General features: G+C 40.5%; 1 protein-coding gene across 7 annotated transcripts in view; it reads right to left on the bottom strand.

Moving 5' to 3' along the window:
* The window catches only part of SENP7 (SUMO specific peptidase 7), a 206,426-nt gene that overhangs the window by 119,895 nt on the left and 62,442 nt on the right, over positions 1-24,089 (bottom strand). For all 7 annotated transcript variants that reach the window (XM_062207205.1, XM_062207250.1, XM_062207242.1 and 4 more), the window contains one exon: positions 22,581-22,678. In XM_062207205.1, the coding sequence (XP_062063189.1) occupies positions 22,581-22,678 (98 nt within the window). The remainder of the gene's footprint in view (positions 1-22,580; positions 22,679-24,089) is intronic.

Raw genomic sequence — 24,089 nt, forward strand, 5'->3', positions numbered from 1 at the left:
GGGTGAGGTGAAACCTCATTGTGGTTTTGATTTGCATTTCTCTGATTGCTAGTGATCATGAACATTTTTTCATGTGTCTGTTGGCCATTTGGATTTCCTCTTTTGAAAAATGGCTACTGAGGTCCTTGGCCCATCTCTTAAGTGAGTTGTTTGTTTTGATGTTGTGGAGATTCTTGATTTCTTTGTAGATTCTGATTATCAACCCTTTATCTGTTGCATAGTTTGCAAATATTTTTTCCCATTCTGTCAATTACCTCTTCACTTTCCTGTTTCTTTTGAAGTACAGAAACTTCTCAATTTGATGCAATCCCAAATGTTAATTTTGGCTTTGATTGCCTATGCTTCCAGGGTCTTTTCCTTTTTTTTTTTTTTTTTTTTAATTTTTTTTTCTTTTTTGGCTGACAGAGTGGACAGTGAGAGAGCGAGAGAAGAGAGAAAGGTCTTCCTTTTCTGTTGGTTCACCCCCCAAGTGGCCACCGCAGCCAGCTGACTGTGGCCAGCGTACCACACTGATCTGAAGCCAGGAGCCAGGCAGCTTATCCTGGTCTCACATGGGGGTGCAGGGCCCAGGGATCTGGGCCATCCTCCACTGCCTTCCTGGACTACAGCAGAGAGCTGGACTGGAAGAGGAGCAAGCGGGACAGAATCCGGCACTCCAACCGGGACTAGAACCAGGAGTGCCAGCACTGCAGGCGGAGGATTAGCCTACTGAGCCACGGCACTGAAAGAGAGTCTATTCCAAGAAGTCTTTGCTGGTACCTATATCTTACAGGGTTTCTCCAATGTTCTCTAATATTTTGATGGTGTCAGGTGGTAGATTTATGTCTTTCATCCATGTTGAGTGAATTTTTGTGTAAGGTGAAAGGTAGGGGTCTTGCTTCATGCTTCTGCACATGGAAATCTAATTTTCCCAGCACCATTTATTGAATAGACTGTCCTTACTCCAGGGATTGGTTTTGGATCCTTGATCAAATATAAGTTGGCTGTAGATGTTTGGTTTGATTTCTGGTATTTCTACTCTGTTCCATTGGTCTATCCATCTTTTTCTGTACCAGTACCATGCTCTTTTGATTACAACTGCCATGTAGCATGTCCTGAAATCTAGTATTATGATACCTCCGGCTTTGTTTTTGTTGTACAAGATTGCTTTAGCTATTCGAGGTCTCCTGTGTCTCCATATGAATTTCAGCATCATTTTTTCCAGATCTGAGAAGAATGTCCTCGGTATTTGATTGGTATTGCATTGAATCTTTAAATCGCTTTTGGGAGAATGGACATTTTGAGGATGTTGATTCTTCCAATCCATGAGCATGGAAGATTTTTCCAATTTTTGGTATCCTCTTCTATTTCTTTCTTTAAGGTTTTGTAATTTTCATCATAGAGATCTTTAACGTCCTTGGTTAAGTTTATTCCAAGGTATTTGATTGTTTTTGTGGCTATTGTGAATGGGATTGATCTTTTAGGTTCATTCTCAGCCATGGCATTGCCTGTGTATACAAAGGCTAAGGCTGTTGATTTTTGTGCATTGATTTTATATCCTGCTACTTTGCCAAACTCTTCTATGAGTTCCAATAGTCTCTTAGTAGATTTCTTTGGATCCCCTAAATAAAGAATTACATCATCTGCAAAGAGGGTTAGTTTGAGTTCTTCCTTCCCAATTTGTATCCTTTTAATTTCTTTTTCTTGCCTAATACCTCTGGCTAAGACTTGCAGACCTATATTGAATAGCAGTGGTGAGAGTGGGCATCCCTGTCTGGTACCAGATCTCAGTGAAAATGCTTCCAACTTTTCTCCATTCAATAGGATGTTGGCCATGGGTTTTTCATAAATTGCTTTGATTGTATTAAAGAATGTTCCTTCCATACCCAGTTTGCTTAGAGTTTTCATTATGAAAGGGTGTTGTATTTTATCAAATGCTTTCTCTGTGTCTATTGAGAGAATCCTATGGTTTTTTCTTCTGCAGTCTGTTAATGTGGTGTATCACATTGATTGATTTGTGTACGTTGAACCATCCCTGCATACCAGGGATAAATCCCACTTGGTCTGGGTGGATAATATTTCTGATGTGTTGTTGCATTCTATTGGGCAGAATTTTATTAAGGATGTTTGCATCTATGTTCATCAGGGATATTGGTCTGTAAGTCTGTAATTCTCTTTCAATGCTGCATCTTTTTCTGGCTTAGGAATTAAGGTGATGCTTGCTTCATAGAAAGAATTTGTAAGGATTCCCTCTTTTTCGATTGTTCTGAAAAGTTTGAGGAGAATTGGAGTTAGTTCTTCTTTAAATGTCTGGTAGAATTCAGCAGTGAATCCATCTGGCCCCAGGCTTTTCTTTGTTGGGAGGGCCTTTATTACTGTTTCAATTTCTGTCTCAGTTATGGGTCTGTTTAGGTTTTCTATGTCTTCCTGGTTCAATTTAGGTAGGTTGCATGTGTCCAGGAATCTATCCATTTCTGATAGATTTCCCTGTTTGCTGGCATACAAGTCCTTTTAGTAATTTCTGATGACTCTTTTTATTTCTGTGGTGTCTGTTGTTACGTTTCCTTTTCCTTTTCTTTTTTTTTTATTTTATTTTTTTGACAGGCAGAGTGGACAGTGAGAGAGAGAGATAGAGAGAAAGGTCTTCCTTTTTTGCCGTTGGTTCACCCTCCAATGGCCACTGCGGCTGGTGCGCTGCGGCCGGCGCACCACGCTGATCCGATGGCAGGAGCCAGGTGCTTCTCCTGATCTCCCATGGGGTGCAGGGCCCAAGCACTTGGGCCATCCTCCACTGCACTCCCTGGCCACAGCAGAGAGCTGGCCTGGAAGAGGGGCAACCGGGACAGGATCGGTGCCCCGACCGGGACTAGAACCCGGTGTGCCGGCGCCGCAAGGCGGAGGAATAGCCTAGTGAGCCGCGGCGCCGGCCACGTTTCCTTTTTCATCTCTGATTTTATTGATTTGGGTCTTTTCTCTTCTTTTTTTAATTAGTTGGGCCAATGGGGTGTCAATTTTGTTTATGTTTTCAAAAAACCAGCTCCTTGTTTGGCTGATTTTTTGTAATTTTTTTTTTTTTTGGATTCAATCTTGTTGATTTCTTCTCTGATTTTAATTATTTCTCTTCTACTAGATTTGGGTCTGGTTTGCTGCAGATTTTCTAGATCCTTGAGATGCATTGAAAGCTCATTTATTTGGTGCCTTTCCAATTTCTTGATGTAGGCACCTATTATTATAAACTTTCCTCTTAACACTGCTTTTGCTGTATCCCATAAGTTTTGGTATGTTGTGCTGTTATCCTCATTTACTTCCAGAAAGTTTTTGACTTCTCTTTTGATTTCTTCTGTGACCTACTGTTCATTCAGGAGCATGTTGTTCAATCTCCATGTGTTTGCATATGCTCTAGGGATTCCTGAGTTGCTAATTTCCAACTTCATTCCATTATGGTCTGAGAAGCTGCATCGTATGATTCTAATTCTTTTGAATTTGCTGAGACTTGCTTTATGGCCTAGTATGTGGTCAATCCTAGAGAAGGTTCCATGTACTGCTGAGAAGAATGTAAATTCTTCAAGTGTAGGATGAAATGTTCTGTAGATATCTGTTAGATTCATTTGGGCTATAGTGTCGTTTAAATCTTCTGTTTCCTTGTTGATCTTTTTGTCCAGCTGATCTGTCTTTTTCTGAGAGTGGAGTATTAAATTCCCCCAGTACTATTGTATTGGAGTCTAAGTCTCCCTTTAAGTCCCTTAACATACCTTTTAAATAAACTGGTGCCCTTTAATTAGGTGCATATACATTGATAATCGTTATACCTCCTGTTGAATTGATCCCTTAATCAATATATAGTGCCCCTCTCTTAACAGTCTTTATTTCACCTTCATTCACAAATGAGAGTTTTGCAGGATATAATATTCTGGGCTGGCAGTTTTTCCTCTCTTAGTACCTGGGCTATGTCTCGCCATTCCCTCCTAGCCTATAGGGTTTCTGATGAGAAGTCTGCTGTGAGTCTAATTGGAGATCCTCTGAGAGTAACCTGACGTTTCTCTCTTGCACATTTTAGAATCTTTTCTTTATGTTTCACTGTGGTGAGTTTGATTACAACGTGTCGTGGTGAGGATCTCTTTTGGTCATGTTTACTAGGGGTTCTATGAGCTTCCTGTACTAGGATGTCTCTGTCCTTCTCCAAACCCAGGAAGTTCTCTGCAAATATCTCACTAAAAAGGCCTTCTAATCCTTTCTCTCTCTCCATGCCTTCAGGAACTCCTAGAACCTGAATGTTGGGTTTTTTAATAGTATCCTGTAGATTCCCAACAATAGTTTTTAGATTTCTAATTTCCTCTTCTTTTCTTTGGTTTGACTGTATACTTTCCTGTGCTCTGTCTTCTAAGTCCGATATTCTCTCTTCTGTTTCACTGACTCTGTTTTTAAGGCTCTCTAATGTGTTTGTCATTTGATCGAGTTCTTCATTTACTTTTGATTTCTCTTCACTATCACATTTTCCTGTTCTACTAGTTTCTGCGTTTCCTTTTGATTCCTCCTTAAGATTTCATTTTCTCAAACGAGATTTTCTATCCTGTCCAGTAAGGAATTCCGTAGCTCAAGCATTTGTTTTTGAACACTTCGAATTGTTCTTATCATAAATTTTTTGAAATCCGTATCTTGCATTTCTTCCATCTCATCATCTTCATAATCTTGGCTTGGGGTGTCTTGTTCATTTGGGGGTGTCTTAATGTCTTCCTTGTTCTTGTTTTCTCAGTTTCTGCGTTTGTTGCTTGGCATTGTAGAGATATTCTTTGGATTCTCCTTCCCTCGCTGTGGTGTTTTTTTCTTGTTATACTATGACTGTATTAAGTGGACTGTCTGCTTTTGATGGAGCCTTAGAGGCTTGAGATGGGTGTGGCCAGAGAGCTGTTTGGTTCTTCAGGGTTAAGGGAGTGCCAAAGGTGACACTCCCAGGTTAGGCGTGGTAAATCTCTCTGTCTCTGTCTCTCTCTTTTTTTTTTTTTTTCATTCAAAAGGGAAGTAATTCCATACAGCTGAGCAGAATTGAAGGTAGTCAACTTCCAATCTCTGGCTCCTCATGCTCCAGTGCTAGTGCATAGATTCCGCAGCTGGTGTCCCTCCAGGCAGGGCCACTGTGAATCACTAGTTCCGGAAGAGTTTCCTCTGTTGTTTCTTCCCCAACTCTTCCTTGAACCTGCAGTATCTCCACTTTTTTAAACTGTCTCTTCCCTGACTGTCAGTGTGCTTCCTTCCTATTTTGCCATCTTGCCGGACTCCCACTTCATCTAATCTTACAACTACTCTATGAAGTATTAGGGTAATCAGTCTTCTTATTCTGCAGTTGAAGAGACTGAGACAAAATTGTTAACATCAAAGCTCACAATAAAATGATTGGGATCTGGCCGGCGCCGTGGCTTAACAGGCTAATCCTCTGCCTTGCAGCACCGGCACACCAGGTTCTAGTCCCGGTTGGGGCACCAGGTTCTATCCCGCTTGCCCCTCTTCCAGGCCAGCTCTCTGCTATGGCCTGGGAAGGCAGTGGAGGATGGCCCAAGTCCTTGGGCCCTGCACCCGCATGGGAGCAGGAGAAGCACCTTGCTCCTGGCTTCAGATCAGCGAGATGTGCCGGCCGCAGCGGCCATTGGAGGGTGAACCAATGGCAAAAAGGAAGACCTTTCTCTCTGTCTCTCTCACTATCCACTCTGCCTGTCAAAAAAAAAAAATGATTGGGATCCAGAACAATATATTTTCAACTCTACTGTCACCACTCTGAACTGCTCTACTATATCTGCTAATGATGGGAGAAGGAGCATCACTTTTTTTCTTCCAAAAAGTAAGGGGGTAAAAACCCATATGAAATGATTTATATTGGGGCTAGCTAGCACTGCGGCATAGTGGGTAAAGTCACTGCTTGCAGTGCCAGCATCCCATATGGGTGCCAGTTTGAGATCCAGCTACTCCACTTCCGACCCAGCTCTCTGCTATGACCTGGAAAAGCAGTAGAGGATGGCCCAGGTACTTGCCCCTGCACCCGTGTGGGAGACCCAGAAGTTCCTGGCTCTGGCTTTGGATCAGCACAGCTCCAGCCAGTGTGACCATTTGGGGAGTGAACCAGTGGATGGAAGATCTCTCTCCCTCTCTGCCTCTGCCTCTCTGTAACTCTGACTTTCAAATAAATAAATAAATCTTTTCAAAAAAATTTATATGGTCTTAAGAAGTCAAACAGACTTCTTAAGGCTGGAGCAAGGGGAAAAATGGTGTTATCATTTAATAAGTACAGAGTTTGAGTTTGGGAGATGAATGATGATGACACCTGCACATTATGGATATATTTAATACCATTGATCTGTACTTAAAATGGTTAAATGGCAAATGCTGTGTTATTTTTATTTTACTACAATACAAAAATTGGAGACAGATTTTGATAAAACACTGTATCTGTCAAAAAATCATAAAATTTATATTTATAATTAGTGTATTTTCATCTATATAAATTAAATATTGATACAGTTTATTTCAAAAAAAGGAATAAGCAATAAACCCAGTCCTATAACAGAACCAAGGCAAAAGGCAATACAAAAGAAAAAATACTGGGGCTGGCACTGTGGCGTAGCAGGCAAAGCCACCGCCTGAAGTGTCAGCATACCATATGAGCGCCAGTTCAAGTTCCAGCTGTTCCACTTCCGATCCAGCTCTCTGTTATGCATTGGGAAAGTAGTGGAAGATGGCCTAAGTCCTTAGGCCCCTGCACTACGTGGGAGACCAGGAAGAAACTCCTGGCTCCTGGCTTCAGATCGGCACACAGCTCCAGCCATTTCAGCCAACTGGAAAGTGAACCAACAGATGGAAGACCTCTCTCTCTCTCTCTGCGTCTCCTTCTCTCTCTGTGTAACTCCAACTTTCAAGTACATAAATAAATAAATCTTTAAAAAAAAAAAAAGAAAAAATACTTGTTTTTCCTGCATATTTTTGAGGAAGAAATGGATTTTTTAGAAGTAATGAAATGAGAAAAAAGCATGTTAAGAGACTTCAATTTCTTTCCTAAAGAAAAAAAAATACCCCTAAAATGACTAAACTTCCCTTCCATTTCAGTATGTTTATTAGGGGTTGAATGTATCCCCTCAAAAGGATATGAAGGCCTAATTCCCAGTACTTCAGAATGTGATTATGTCTGTAGGTTTAGTTTTCAGGGGTAATAAACCTAAAATAAAGTCATTAAGATGAGTCCTAACACAATACAAGTATGAATAGTATCCTTATGAAAAGGGAAATATTGAACACAGCAATGACATTCATATAGGGAAAGCAATATGAATTTGCACTAAGAAAGCATCATGTCAACATGGAGGATTACATAGAGTGGTAACATATCTAAAAGGAATATTTTAAGAAAATAGAACTGTCATGGAACAGACCTTTCCGTTGTGACTTCAAAGAGAACATGGCCCTCCAGACACTCTCATTCACATCAAGTGTAAATCAATCAAATAATCCAATCAAATAGCAAGAATTACCAGGCTGGATTTAAAAAAAAAAAAAATCAAGAAGCAAGTATAGTCAAGAGCCATACAGCTTTGTTTCAGCTGATAACAAACTGCATATAGGACAGTGGTCCCATAAGATTATAACAGAGCTAAAAATAAATAAATAAATAAATAAATGTTAAAAAAGAAAAATCCTATTGCCTGATGACAGAGCTGGTGTTTTTGGTGAGGACCCCTAGATTACACTGGGAAATTGAGAGCCCTGATTGGGCTTGGAAAGATCCCAGACTAGACTTAGTCCCACTTCTTGTCTTCTCACAGTTAAGAATACAACTGAGGGCCGGTGCCGCAGCTCAATAGGCTAATCCTCCACCTGTGGCGCCAGCATCCTGGGTTCTAGTCCTGTTCGGGGCACCAGATTCTGTCCTGGTTGCTCCTCTTCCAGGCCAGCTCTCTGCTGTGGCCCAGGAGTGCAGTGGAGGATGGCCCAAGTCCTTGGGCCCTGCACAAGCATGGGAGACCAGGAGAAGCACCTGGCTCCTGGCTTCGGATCAGCGGGGTGCGCCGGCCACAGCGCGCCGGCCGCAGCGGCCATTGGAGGGTGAACCAATGATAAAAGGAAGACCTTTCTCTCTGTCTCTCTCTCTCTCACTGTCCACTCTGCCTGTCATAAAAAAAAAAAAAGAAAAAGAAAAGAATACAACTGGGGACCACCTTTGTCGCCCAACATGTTAAGCCTCTGCCTGTGACACCTGCATTTTCATGCCACATGAGCATCACTTGAGTCCCGACTGCTCCAGTTCCAATACAGCTCCATACTAGTATGCCTGGGAAAGGAACAGAAGATGACCCAAGTCCTTGGGCCCCTGCCAACCACATGGAAGACCTGGATGCAGTTTCAGCTTCCTAGTTTCAATCTGGCCCAGCCCCGTCTGTTGTGGCCATTTGGGAGTGAACTAGCAGATGAAAGATCTCTTTCTCTGTAGCTCTGCCTTTCAAATAAATTAATCTTTTAAAAGAAATAACCAGAATACAGCTGATAATATAGATGGAGGTGAGTAGAAATGCACAATTTATTGAAAGGCAAAGGGATAGTACACACTCAGATATGAGTGCAGGCAGCTCATTACTTGTGTTTGTGTTGATTCTGGTACAAACAAACCTTCTGCATTACTAGCCATATAAAAGTATAGCACACATGGCCATTGTTGTAGTTCAGTGGGTTAAGTCGCCACCTCTGACAACACCATCTCATATGGGCACTAGTTGGAGTTCTGGCTGCTCCACCTCCATTCCAGCTCCGTGCTAATATTCCTGAGAAAGCAGCAGAAGATGGCCCAAGCGCTTGCACCCCTGCATCCATGTGTAGACCCATATGGAACTCTGCATTCTTGGCTTTAGTCTGGCCCAGCCCCAGCTGCTACAGCCACCTGGGGAGTGAACTAGCAGGCAGAAGATTCCCTCTCTCTCTCTCCCTCTCTCTCTTCCCCTCTGTGTGTGTGTGTGTCTCTGTGTGTGTGTCTGTCTCTCTGCCTCTCTCTGTAACTCTCCTTGCAAATAAATATTTTTAAAAGTATAGCACATACAATTACATACAGTACATAACACTTAGTAATGACAATGTGACTATATAACTGTTATATATTTACTATGCTATATTTTTATCATTATATTAGAGTGTAGTCTTATCTGTTAAAAAAAAAAAGGTAACTGCAAAAAACAGTGTCAGGCAGATCCTTCAGGAAGTATTCATGCAGATGATATCATCACCATATGTGACAAATCCATGCTTCCAGTGGGACCAAATGCAGAAGTGGAAGACAGTTATATTGATGATCCTGGCCCAGTGTAGGCCTAGGCTATTGTATGTGTTTGTGAATTAATATTCAACAAATATTAAAAAGCAAAAAAATAACTTAAATAGGAAATAGATTATAGAAATAAGGATAAAAGTTTTATATATAAGTACATGTTTGTGTTTTAACCAGTTATTTTAAAAGAGTTAAAAAGTTTGGGGCAGGACTGCGGTTAAGTAGGTTAAGCCTCCACCTGTGGTGCCAGCATCACATATGGGCACCAGTTCAAGTTCTGGCTGCTCCACTTCCAATCCACCACCCTGCTGATGGCCTAGAAAAGCAGCAGAAAATGGTTCAAGTGCTTGGGCCCCTACACCCATCTGGGAGACCAGGAAGAAGCTCCTGGCTCCTGCCTTCAGAACTGCCCAGCTTCAGCCATTAAGGCCACTTGAGAGGGAATCAGCAGAAGTAAGAACTTTCTATCTCTCCCTCTCTCTGTCTATAACTCTGCCTCTCAAAAAAATAAATAAATCTTTAAAAACAAGAGTCAAAAAGTTATTTTAATTGAAACTTTACAAAGTTATAGTATATGAGTAATTTATTTATTAAATATAAATAAGTTTATAAATATTTATTATAAATAAATGAAAAATAATAAATATACTTTTAATAAATGTAGGATAGCATAACTATATGGCATTTGTCAAATCCACAGTAGAATACAGTAATGTTCAAGGCCTTCACATGCACTCACCTCTCAATCACTTACTGAGACTCACCCAGAGCAACTTCCAGTGCTGCAAATTTCATTATGCCAAGCGTCTTATATAGGTGTGCCATTTTTTTATCTTTTATTCTAGAGTTTTACTTTATCTTTTCTATGTTTAGATACACAAATATTTACCATTGTATTATAATTACTTACACTATTAGTATAATAACATGGTGTACAGATTTGTAATCTAGAAATAATAGGCTATACCATATAACCTAGGTGTGTGATATCCTATATCTTCTAGGTTTGTATAAGAACAATATTTTTTACCTAAAAAAATTACTATCAAAACAAACTGTGGGGCCAGTGCTGTGGCATAGCGGGTAAAGCTGCCACCTGCAGTGCCAGCATCCCATATGGGTGCCTGTTCAAATCCCAGCTGCTCCACTTCCAATCCAGCTCTCTGCTATGACCTGGGAAAGCAATAGAAGACAGCCCGGCCAGGGCCGTGGCTCACTAGGCTAATACTCCAACTGCGGTGCTGGCGCCCAGGATTCTTGTCCCTGTTGGGGCACCAGATTCTGTCCTGGTTGCTCCTCTTCCAGTCCAGCTCTCTCCTGTGGCCTGGGAAGGCAGTGAAGGGTGGCCCAAGTGCTTGGGTCCTGCACCCACACAGGAGACCAGGAGGAAGCACCTGGCTCCTGGCTTCCGATCAGCATGGTGCGCCGGCTGCAGCATGCCGGCTGTAGCAGCCATTTGGGGCGGAGGGGTGAACCAAAGGAAGGAAGACCTTTCTCTCTGTCTCTCTCTCTCTGTCTAACTCTGCCTGTCAAAAATAAATAAATAAATAATAATAATAATAATTTAAAAAGATGGCCAAATTCTTGGGCCCCTGCACCCACATGGGAGACCTGGAGAAAGCTCCTGGCTCCTGGCTTCAGATTGGCACAGCTCCAGCCATTGAGGCCAACTGAAGAGTGAACCAGCGGATGGAAGACCTCTCTTCTCTCTCTCTCTCTCTCTCTCTCTGTAACTTTAACTTTCAAAAAATAAATAAATCTTTTTTAAAAAAAAAAAGTATGACTTGGCCGGCACCACAGCTCAATAGGCTAATCCTCCACCTGTGGCACCAGCACCCCGAGTTCTGATCCTGGTCAGGGTACCAGATTCTGTCCCAGTTGCTCCTCTTCCAGGCCAGCTCTCTGCTGTGGCCTGGGAGTGCAGTGGAGGATGGCCCAAGTCCTTGGGCCCTGCACCCCATGGGAGACCAGGAGAAGCACCTGGCTCCTGGCTTCGGATCAGTGCAGTGCTCTGGTCGCAGCGCGCTAGCCACAGCGGCCATTGGGGGGGTGAACCAACGGAAAAAGGAAGACCTTTCTCTCTGTCTCTGTCTCTCTCACTGTCACTCTGCCTGTCAAAAAAAAATAGTTAAAAAAAAGTATGACTGTATACAATCACTACAAGACACATTTTTATATTCAAAAATAAGTTTAAAGTAAAAAATGAAAAAAAATAGACCACAAGTGGCGACCTTAAGCAAGATGGAGTGGCTATACCAAAACCAGATAAAGGGAACAAAAAGTAAAGACAAAAAAAATAGTTGGGTACCCCAACACCATGGCATACGTAGGGCCCAAGAATTCTCCTCCAGGAGAGTCCCTCCTATGCTTGGTTGCCATGGGAACTTCATGTTGTCACTTCCAGAAGTGACACGAGTTCACCTGAGAGAAGGTTGAAGGGATGTGAAGAGATACTGCAACAGAAAGCCAATCTATTGCCCAAGATGCACTGGAAGCCTAAGACCCAGAGAGACAGCCCCCTACATAGGGCCAATGCCATGGCCAGAAAACCACCATGGCTCTACAGTTGTACCTCATGCTCCTGTGCAGAGTACAAATCTTCAACAGAAGTTTGAATAACACCACTTCTGAACAGATGATTAAAAAACCAAAGGGGAAACTGCCTGTCTGCACTAAATTAGCCCTCAGATTTAAAGACTAGAGACCACTAAACATTAAGTAGCTGTTATCACGAGATGATAATCAGCAGTTGGAACAAGTGATTATTTTATATACTAGAAATAAAATTATGATAACTACTATGAAGATATGAAAAGACAAGTACATTTTACCAATATTGATCTCCTATCTCATAATGCATACTATCAATCCATGTAACAAATTTACAATACCAAATATTGGCACATATCAGCACAAAGTGGAAAAGAAACCTCCTAGTATTGCAAATAAAAACATTCAGATGATATTTACTGACTTATCAGTTGCCCTGGAGTCTATATCAATTAGACTATTAAATAAGCTTTGCAGAGGCCAATGTTGGGGCATAGATGGTAAAGCCATTGCCTAGGACACCAGCATCCCATAAGGCACTGGTTCATGTCCCAGCTGTGACCCAGCTTCCTGCTAATGCACCTGGGAAAGCAACGGATGATGGTCCAAGTATTTGGGTCACTGCCACCCATATGGAAGGCCAGGATGAAGCTCCTTGCTCCTTGCTTTACTTGACCCAACACTGGCCATTGCAGCCACCTGGGGAGTAAACCAGTGGATGGAGGATCTCGATCTCTCTCGATCTCTCTCTCTCTCTCTCTCTCTCTCTCTCTCTCTCTCTCTCTCCCTGTGTGTGCGTGTGTCTCCTTCTGTCTGTAACTCTTTCAAAATCAGTAATCTTTCTTTTAAAAAAAGTTTTATAAACTATTTCATCCTGTGAATCTTCAACAAAATGAATCTTGCTCTCCAATTCTTCACATTACCAATAAATTCTTTATTACAATAACTAGTATCTGATTTTTAAAAAGGGTTGGATATTTCAATAGCCCACTCACAATAATAAATAAAATATTTAAACATGAACAAAAGGTTTGAGTAAAACTATTAACCAATTCATATCGACCTAACAACAGAAATCTATACAACACTTCACCAAAGAACAACACAATACATGCTCTTCTTAAGCACACCTAGAAAATTTTCCAAGACTGACCATATGCAAGGCCATAAAACAAACTCAATAAATTTACCAAAAAAATCACATTTTTCAGACCACAAAGGAACTCGATAAAACATAAAAGAAAGAAATTTTTCAAAATCTATTGACATTCAGGAGTTTATCAATACACACACTAAATTAAAAATATGTCAAATAAAAATTACCAGAAATTAGAAAACACTTTTGAGATCAATGAAAACAAAAACAAGCCAAAATTTAGGAGATGCAACAAAAGCAGCACTTAAAAGTAAATTGAAAACAAAAAGAAGAGCTATATTCAAAAAGAAGAGCTCAGGGGCATGTGCTGTGGCATAGTGGGTAAAGCCACTGCCTGCAGTGCTAGCATCCCATATGGGCACCGGTTCGAGTCCCAGCTGCTCCACTTCTGATCCAGCTGTTTGTTATGGCCTGGAAAAGCAGTGCAGGATGGCCCAAGTCATTAGGCCCCTGCACCCATGTGGGAGACCCAGAGAAGGCTCCTGGCTCTGGACTGGTGCAGCTCCAGCTGTTGTGGCCATCTGGAGAGTGAACCAGCAGATGGAACACCTCCCTCTCTCTGCCTCTGCCTCTCTAACTTTTCCTTTCAAATAAATAAATATTTTTTTTTATTTGACAGAGTTACAGACAGTGAGAGAGAGAGACAGAGAGAAAGGTCTTCTTTCCGTTGGCTCACCCCGCAAATGGCCGCTATGGCCGGTGCTGCACCAATCCGAAGCCAGGAGCCAGGTGCTTCTTCCTGGTCTCCCATACAGGTGCAGGGGCGCAAGCACTTCGGCCATCCTCCACTGCCCTCCCGGGCCACAGCAGACAGCTGGACTGGAAGAGGAGCAACTGGGACTAGAACCCGGCGCCCATATGGGATGCCAGCGCAGCAGGCGGAGGATTAACCAAGTGAGCCATGGCGCCAGCCAAATAAATAAATCTTTAAAAAAAAAAACAAAAAAGAAAGAAAGAAAGAAAGAAGAGCTCAAATCAATAACCTAACCATCTATCTTAAGAAACTTTAAAAAGCAAATATATCTGGGGGCTGGAACCGTGGCTCACTTGGTTAATCCTCTGCCTGTGGCGCTGGCATCTCATATGGGCACTGGTTCTAGTCCCAGTTGCTCCTCTTCCAGTCCAGCTCTCTGCTGTGGCCTAGGAAGGCAGATGGAGGATGGCCCAAGTGCTTGGGCCCTGCACCCGCATGGGAGACAGGAGGAAGCACCTGGCTCCTAGCTTAGGATCGACACAGCGCCAGCCGCGGCAGCCATTTGGGGAGTGAACCAATGGAAAAAGGAAGACCTTTCTCTCTATCTCTCTCTCATTGTCTATAACTCTACCTGTCAAAAAAAAAAAAAAGGCAAGTATATCTAAGACAAAACAAAGAAATATAAAGACTGTATTAGAATAAAGTAATGAATCTAAAAGCTGATTCTTTGAAAAGATCAAGAAAATTGACAAATCTTGAGTTAGACTAATTATGAAAAATGAGAAAAATCAAATTAATTAAAGCAGGAATGAAAGAGAGGTCATCACATATAGAAAAAGATGGAGGAATAGTCAAATAAGCACATGTCAAAAAAATAACATAACTAAAAGAAAAAATTCCTAGAAAGACAGAAGCTACTAACACTGAGGCCCAAAAAACAGAAAATCCCAACAGACTATAATAAGCAAAAATTTTAATTTGTAATTTCAAAACGTCACACGCACAGCCCACAAGCAGATGGGATCACTAGTGAATTCTGCTGAGTACTCCAAAAACTCTTCCAGTAAATGGGTGCTTTCCAAATCATTCTCCTAGGTCAGCACTGACCTGACACAAAAGCCAGAAAAAAGAATACACAAGAAAATAACTGATTTTCCCTCTTGAACACAAACATAAACATCTTCATGAAAATCCAAGCAAACTGAACCAGCAATATATAAAAAGGATCAAAAATCAGTACCAAATGGGATTTATTCCAGGAATATCATGTTGGATTACTCCCCAAAAATGAATTTATGCAATACACTTTATTACTAGAACAAAGGTAACAAATTATATGATAAAGATGTGAGAAAAATCATTTCTCAAAATCCAATACATATCCATGATTTTAAAAAACACTCAATATGATAAAGAGCACTTACAAAAATCTACAGCAAACATCATATTTTATGGTGATGAAATCATTTTTGCTTGTGTGGGAACAAAACAAAGATTTCCATACTCATCAGCCTTCTTTTTCTTTTTTTAAATATTTATTTTTATTTGTTTGAAAGAGTTACACAGAGAGGTAGAGACAGAGGGAGAGGTCTTCCATTAGCTGGTTCACTCCTGAGATGGCCGTAATGGCCAGAGCTGCGCCGATCTGAAGCCAGGAGCCAGGAGCTTCTTCCAGGTCTCCCACGTGGGTGCAGGGGCCCAAGGACTTGGGCCATCTTGAGCTGCTTTCCCAGGCCACAGCAGAGAGCTGGATCAGAAGAGGAGCAGCTGGGACTAGAACCGGCGCCAATATTGGATGCCAGCGCTTCAAGCCAGGGCTTTAACTCGCTGCTCCGCAGCACCAGCCCCACCAGCTTTCATTTTTTAAGATGTATTTATTGATTTAAAAGGCAGAACAATGAAAAAGGGACAGGAAGGAAGAAACAAAGGAAAAGAGACCTTCCCTCTGCTGGTTCACTCCCCAGATGACCAAGGCCAGGAACTCCATCCTGGTCTCCTACATGCGTGGCAGGGGCCCAAGTCCTCAAGCCATTTTCTGCTGCCTTCCCAGGCACATTAGTAGGAAGCTGATTTGGAAACAAAACATCTGGGATGTGAACTGGTAGTCCAATATAAGATGCTGGCTTTGCAAGCATTATCTTAACCCACTGGGCCGCAACATCAACACCCACACTCACCAGTCCACATCATACTGGATATTCTAGATTGAGCAATTAAAAAAGGATAAAAATTTAAAGCCATCCAGTTGGAAAGGAAGAAGTGAAACTGCTTTTATTTGTAGATGACATAATCTTGTTTACAAAATTCTAGTAAAAATACACTAAAAACTATTAAAACGTATAAGCACATAGTAGATAAGATAAATATGTCACATTCCTACATATTAACAATGAACAACCTGAAATAAAATTAAAAATCAAGGCCGGCACCGTGGCTTAACAGGCTAATCATCCGCCTTGCGGCACCAGCACACCAAGTTCTAGTCCCAGTTGGGGCGCCGGATTCTATCCTGGTTGCCCCTCTTCCAGGCCAGCTCTCTGCTATGGCCCAGGAAGGCAGTGGAGGATGGCCCAAGTCCTTGGACCCTGCACCTGCATGGGAGACCAGGAGAAGCACCTGGCTCCTGGCTTCGGATCAGCACAATGCGCCGACCGCAGCGGCCATTGGAGGGTGAGGCAACGGCAAAAAGGAAGACCTTTCTCTCTGTCTCTCTCTCTCACTGTCCACTCTGCCTGTCAAAAAAAATAAAAAAATAAAAATAAAAATCAATTTCATTCATAATAACATTAAACCAAAGAAAAGAGAAGTACTTGGGAATAAAATTAATTTAGAAGTCTAAGACATGCTAGAAACTATAAAAAAAGGCTGATGCTGTGGCGCAGCAGGTTAAAGCCCTGGCCTGAAGCACTGGCTTCCCATATGGGCGCCAGTTCTAGTCCCGGCTGCTCCTCTTCCCATCTAGCTCTCTGCTATGGCCTGGGAAAGCAGCTCAAGATGGCCCAAGTCCTTCTGCACCCACGTTGGGGACCCGGAGGAAGCTCCTGGCTCCTGGCTTTGGATCGGCACAGCTCCGGCCATTGCGGCCATCTAGGGAGCAAACCAGCAGATGGAAGACCTTTCTCTCTGTCTCTACCTCTCTGTGTAACTCTTTCAAATAAATAAATCTTTTTTTAAAAAAAAAAGAAACTATAAAAAATTGTAGAGAGTAATTAGAAAGGCCTTAAATAAACAAAAGACCTCCCACTTCTGAGGACTTAACTAATATTAAGACAGCAAAACTCTCTAATTTAGTCTACATTTTCAAAACAATCTCTATCAAAATCCTTGTTGGTAATTTGGCTAAAATTGTAAAGTTGGTACTAAAACTCAACTGGAAATGCAAGGAACTAAAAAATACCAAAATAATCTTTAAAAAAATAACAAAACTGTAAGATACATACTTGCTAATTTCAAGAATTGCTACAAAGCTGCAGTGGGACCAGCACACAGATCAGGTTATATATATAATAGAATATTTATAAGGAGAGAATAGAATAAAATTGACAACCCATAAATAAATTCTCACAGTTATGGTCAACTGATTTTTGACCAAGACAATTCAATAGAAAAGTAATAGTCTTTAACAAATGGTGCTGGAACTATTGAATATGCAGTGGCAAAAATATTAATATATCATACCATACCCCAAATTAACTCAAAAAGGATCAAATACTTCAACCTAAGTGCTAGAACCATAAAACTCTAAAAAAGAGGAGCTTGCATTGTAGCATACTAAGTAAAGTTACCACCTGAAACTCTGGCATCCCATTTGGGTGTCAGTTCATGTCCCAGCTGCTCCATCTGAACTAGCTCCCAATTAATGTCCTGGGAAAAGCAGTGGAACATGGCCCAAGTGTTTGGATCCCCGCCTCCCACTCCTAGCTTCAGCCTGACCCAGCACTGGCCATTGCAGCCATCTGGGGAATGAACCAGTGGATGAAGATCAATCTCTCTCTCTCTCTCTCTCTCTCTCTCTCTCTTTCTCTCTCTCTGTGTGTGTGTGTGTGTGTCTGTGTCCTTCAGTCCCTGTAATTCTTTCCAAAAAATAAATCTTTTTTAAAAAGGAAACACAGGAGTAAATCATCATGGCATAGGATTAGGCAACAGTTTCTTAGATATGACACCAAAAGCACACTGACAGAGAAAAATAAACTTCATCAAAGAAACTGAAGGATGGGAGAAAATATATGGAAATCATGTATTTGATAAAGCATTTGTAATGAGGGTATATCAAAAACTCTTACAAATCAATCACAAAAGGATAAATAACCCAACATAGAAATGGGCAAAAGATCCAAATATACATTTCTCAAAAAATATTGATACAAATAACCAGTAAGCACATAAAAGACAATCCATGTCACTTAGTTATTAGGAAATGTATATCAAAACCACAATAAGATACAATTTCACAAAAAACAGAATGGAACAAAAGAAAGAAATATGGAAGTATAGTGGGTAGGGAAGGGAGAAGCAAGGAATGGGAGAAGGAAGGAGAGTAAGGAAGGAAATAATAATTGGTGAAAATCTGGAGAAATACAGAACTCCTATACACCTCCAGTTGGAATGTAAAATGGTGCAATTAATCTGGAAAACATTTCAGCAGATTCTTTAAAAAATTAACAAAATTAACACATGACACAGCAATTCTAATCCTAGGTATCTACTCAAGACAAATAAAAACATATGTCCACACAAAAACTTGTACAGAAATATTTATGACAATATTATTTACAGTATCCAGGAAGTGGAAACAACTCATATGTTCATCAACTGGTGAATGGGATATACACAATGTAGTATACCTATGCAATTATATACTATTAGGTAATAGTAAGAAACAAAATATTGACACATTGGCCGGCGCCGTGGCTTACTTGGCTAATTCTCCACCTGTGGCGCCGGCATCCCGTGTTCTAGTCCCAGTTGGGGCGCTGGGTACTAGTTCCGGTTGCTCCTCTTCCAGTCCAGCTCTCTGCTATGGCCTGGGAGGGCAGTGGAGGACGGCCCAAGTGCTTGGGGTCCCTGCACCCGCGTGGGAGACCGGGAGAAAGTACCCGGCTCCTGGCTTTGGATGGGCACAGCGCTGGCCATAGCGGCCATTTCCAAGTGAACCAATGGAAGGAAGACCTTTCTGTCTCTCTCTCTCTCTCTCGCTCTCTAACTCTGCCTGGCAAAAAATAAAATAAAAAAATATTGACACATGCTACAACATGCATAAACCTCAAAAACATTATGTTTAGACAAAGTTAGACACAAAAGAACATATATACTATGATTTTCTGTCAACATGAAATGTAAAAAATAAAAAGTAAGGTCCTATAGAGACAGGAAGTAAATTAGTAGTTGCCTAAAGCTGAGGGTGAGAATGGAGAGTGGCTGTAAATGAGCAGTTTCTTTGGGCACACAGTGGAAATGTTCCAAACCATCACTAGATTACAGAGGTGATTGTATAACTCTGTAAATGTACTAAGAAATTACTTAATTTTACAATTTAAATGTATGAATTTTATAATATGTAAATCACAACAAAACTGTTAATGTTTTTAAAAAACATTAGAAGATATTACAAGCTTTAAACTGGCCAAATTCAATAGATAGGATTAGACATCTCAAAGTAAAAAAAATAAATAAGGGGATTTTTTTTTCCCATCTCAGATGTAATTGTGTTGGCTTTTACTTCCCTGCACACAGCAGCAATTTATAAAATATTTCATATAGTCTAGCAGAACTCAATAATATATGTGACAAAAACAAAAAGTAAGTTACAAATATTAAACTGTATTTAGGGGATGGCATTGTAGTATAGAGTGAAGTCATTGCTTATGATGCCCACAACCCATATAAGAGTGCCTAGGATCAAGTTACACCTACACCTCCCATCCAGCCTCCTGCTAATGTGCACTCTGGGAGGCAACAGGTGATAGCTCAAATTTTTGGGTCCCTGGCACCCACATGGGAGACCCAGATAGATTTCTTGGATCCTGGCTTCAGCCTGGCCCAGCACTGGCTGTTGCAGGCATTCAGGGAGTGAACCCCCAAATAGAAGATCAAATTCACTCTCTCCTGCTGCTGTTCTGCTTTGCAAACAACCAACCAACTTTGAAAATATAAACTTGATTTCCTGGAGACATACTAATAATATTCCTCCTTTTATAATAAATCAGAGGACCTAAATTTTTTCAACCATGAAAGAAAGCCAATGTTACTAATGCCTCACAAACACAAAAACTAAATGAGATCATTCAGGCTTATCCTGATACCTAGCATACAATAAACATTAAATAAAGGTTAACTGCCATAATTATAAACAGAGGCTATTCAGTTCTAACCTGATACTCCTCACATGCTCTATGATTGACACCCAAAGCCTTAGAATAGTATGATTTGGTATCATTTATGAGAGAACTAAGTCAATAACCACACAATCTGTAAGATCATTAAGAATAAAAATGAGAGCAACAGAGGAGGAGAAAATCTCTCTGGAACAGTAAACAAAACTTGTCCTCCTATAAAAACACTCAATCTGGGGGGCCAGCACTGTGATATAGCGGGTAAAGGGCGACTGCAGTGCCGGCATCACAAATGGGCACTGGCTCTAGACCCAGATGCTCCACTTCCAATTCAGCTCTCTGCTATGGCCTGGGAAAGCAGTGGAGGATGGCCCAAGTGCTTGGGCCTCTGCACCTGTGTGGGAGACCTAGAGGAAGCTCCTGGCTCCTGGCTTCTGACCAGTGCAGCTCCGGCCATTTTGGCCAATTGGGGAGTAAACTCGTGGATGGAAGACATCTTTCTCTCTCTGCCTCTCCATCTCTCTGTGTGTAACTCTGACTTTCAAATAAACAAATAAATCTCTTTTAAAAATAACAACCTGTCCAAGAGAATTTTGCAAAGTTGTGAATACATGCCTCTTATACTGTAAAACATGACATTCATTGCTTCAAACCAAATCACTTCTTAAACTCTAACTGTAAACCTAACTCTAGTAATCCAGTTTCATCCAAAGAACTCACATGTTCAATCTCATCTTAGTTTCAAGATATTCTAACCATCCCAAATATTTCTGTCTACCTGGATTTAGCAGATAGAAGATTTAGAAAAAAGTTAAGAATCAAAAGCTCCAGAATATCAATACAGGTGGAGAGAGATAGTATAAAAGATAGAAAGGATGATTCAGTTCTTCTATAGCATACATCAGACAATTTTCCAAAAAAAATCCACTTTTAAATATTTAAGTGCATGTCTCAAAATATGATGCAGAAATATTTTAGGAAATTAAAGTTGAGAATGTGAACTAATATAATATAGCTATTAATGATAAAAATCAGGTACAAATTTTTAAATAATATGAACTTTCTAGATTTTAAAAATCTGTCAATAATTACATTGTTATTCAAAAGCTGTCTAGCTGAGCAAATTATAAAACTATTGCCTGTTAGCCACATCGCTTAAAAATAATCATTCTTCCCTTGTTAGAAGTACATCAGTGTGTGTGTGTGTATGTGTGTGCGTGTACAATAACTTTGGTCATTATTGTGTCTTTATTTTCATATCTACCACCATTAAATTTTAAAATATTTTTCTCCTCTGTCATTAAATGTATATTAAGTATAAGTTACAGTGATAATGCTGGTAACATTCCTAACAATCATTAACTTTGGCATAGAGGTCAGATGTCACAAACTCTATAAGGAAGGTCTGTAATGCAGACTTGAAAATGTACACAGAAAAAAGACGAAAAATATTAGAGATAATGTCAGGAAAATAAGGAAGTAATAATAAGCTATAATACCTCAAATAATCTGCTTCCCACACAAAGATATATTTTATAAGCACTCATATGGAAAAATGATATTTGAATGACAGAATTCTGAATCATACATCTTCAGGATATCTCTCCCACAAAATGAAACAACCTTGTATATGCAATGTTTCAGAAAATGTGGCTTGATTTTATACATTAAGAAAAAGATTCCTTTATTTCCAAAGCATTCAATCTCTCAAATAAAATACAATTTTTAAATTATATTATTATTAAATATTATCTTATCTTGTAATAAATTATATTACAAAATTGTAAACTGAGTTTGTGATTATCCTAAAAAACAAAGCATCACCATTGCATCTGTAGTACTGCTTTATTCATCTTGACAATTCATCCATTAGATGACAGAAGATCAGAGGGTTTCTAAATGACTATGAAGTCACCATTATATTTTTATATTTCCTACAAACAACTTACTTAAAAGGGGAGAATAAGACTAAGTAGCTTATACAGTTACTCTGACATAAACTCAAAGATTCCAAGTAGTCATCTAAATTTGAGCAATCTTTCAATCATTGTAATTTTTACTGTGCCATTGTCACTTTTTCATTTACTGTGCTTAAAAAAAAAAGAAAATTCAACACACTTCTCTAAAATAATAATTTTCTAATCACTTACTGATGTCCAATCTTAGAATGTTCTATATTCCTTCTGATAACTACAATTGAATCCTACAGATATTTTAATCCCTACATTCATAAATATTGCTATGAATATAGGACCATAGTTGCTAAATGTGGCATCTTTTCCACTGCTGACTACAAATGATGAATCAAGCATTATAATCAGTCTATATATAACTGTCACATTATCAGCTAAATTTAGCAAGATATTACAAATGTACAAAAAACAAGGAATAACATGACCTACAATCACAGAAAGTTGGAGCTTAAAGAAACCTTAGAAGTCACTGACTGAGTTCAATCTTTCTAATTATAAACATTGTGGTAATTGAGGAGATACAAAGAGCTTAAATGAATCCTCTGTGGTCACACTCTTTATACAAGGTATAAGCTGGTTCTATGTCGCATACATATCTTACCTTTCTGGTGATGCCTTAGCAGTGACAGGACACTCATGGACACCTTTTTTATTCTTATGGTCCAGAGAGATGACTTTATTTCTTAGGCTTCTTTTCCACTAGGAAAAAAATATGTAATTTTGTTGATAAAATAACTATATGATGAGGCACTTCAGATGTTAATTTTACTGATATTTTCAAGGTAAACAGCCAAATTCATAGCACACAAAGAAAAAATAAAAATAACCACATTTGACAGAATACTTGCCTCTTCTGCTGGTAAGGAATTATAAGTCCACAAAAAAATAGCAGGAAGACATTTTAGAATGTTCAAGTAACTTTAGCCAGGAAACTTGGAGATTTCAATGCTTAAATAACTAAAAACAACTGAAATATGTTTCAAAGAAGCAGTAAAGGCCGGCGTTGCAGCTCACTAAGCTAATCCTCCACCTGCGGCACCAGCACCCCACGTTCTAGTCCCAGTTGGGGCGCTGGATTCTGTCCTGGTTGCTCCTCTTCCAGTCCAGCTCTCTGCTGTGGCCCCGGAGTGCAGTGGAGGATGGCCCAAGTCCTTGGGCCCTGCACCCGCATAGGAGACCAGGAGAAGCACCTGGCTCCTGGCTTCGGATAAGCAAGATGCGCCGGCCGCAGCGGCCATTGGAGGGTAAACCAACAGAAAAAAAAGACCTTTCTCTCTCTCTCTCTCTTCTCTCTCTCTCTCTCTCTCTCTCTCTCTCTCTCTCTCTCTCTCTCTCACTGTCTAACTCTGCCTGTCAAAAATAAAAATAAAAAATAAAGAGTAGTAAAAACCATTTTATGCCAGGTTAAATACATCATGTATCACCACCAGCTTTGAATGAGCCTGGCATCTTCCCCCAAGAATGAAAAGTACCCAGTAACTGTGAAACCCAGGTACAAAATGAGCACAGGGTCAGACAAAGCACCAAAGGGACTGCCTCTACCATCCCTCTTGCAAACTGCAGCAGGTAGCAGAGCAAGACTCCAGCCAGGAGGGAGTAAAAAGGAAGGTGAGCTTAGGATTTTGCCTCAGACCTTGGTGCTTGGCCCACCATGGTAAGACTCAGAACAGATAAAACCAAAAGGCCTCCACCCAAAAGGCAGTCCTCAGAGACAGAGCCTAAAAACCTACCAGTACCAATTTGACTTGATTCATTTCCTGGCCAGCACAGCCTGTAGATAGATGCAGCAGTCTAAGTGCCAAGTAACCTCAGCAGAAGGTAGACAATATGGCTTTGGCCCAACCCCAGAGTATGGGCTCTAGATATGATCTTAGCATTACAGCACAACGTGAGGAGAGGAACTGCCTGCTTGGGGAAGAAAAAGGTAAATGGGGGTCAATTTATTATATAGAAAATTGAAGCTAACAGGTAGAGACCCAAGCATCCCATGACAGACTTACAGACAGCATTACCATGACCCTGCCCTTGACCCTGCTACCACAATAACTCATGCAAAGGATGCAAGATTCCAGACTCACACTCAGAACCACAGATAAGACAGAATTAGGGA

This window comes from Lepus europaeus, chromosome 2 (assembly GCF_033115175.1).
Source record: "Lepus europaeus isolate LE1 chromosome 2, mLepTim1.pri, whole genome shotgun sequence".
In the NCBI taxonomy this organism is placed as follows: Eukaryota; Metazoa; Chordata; class Mammalia; order Lagomorpha; family Leporidae; genus Lepus; species Lepus europaeus.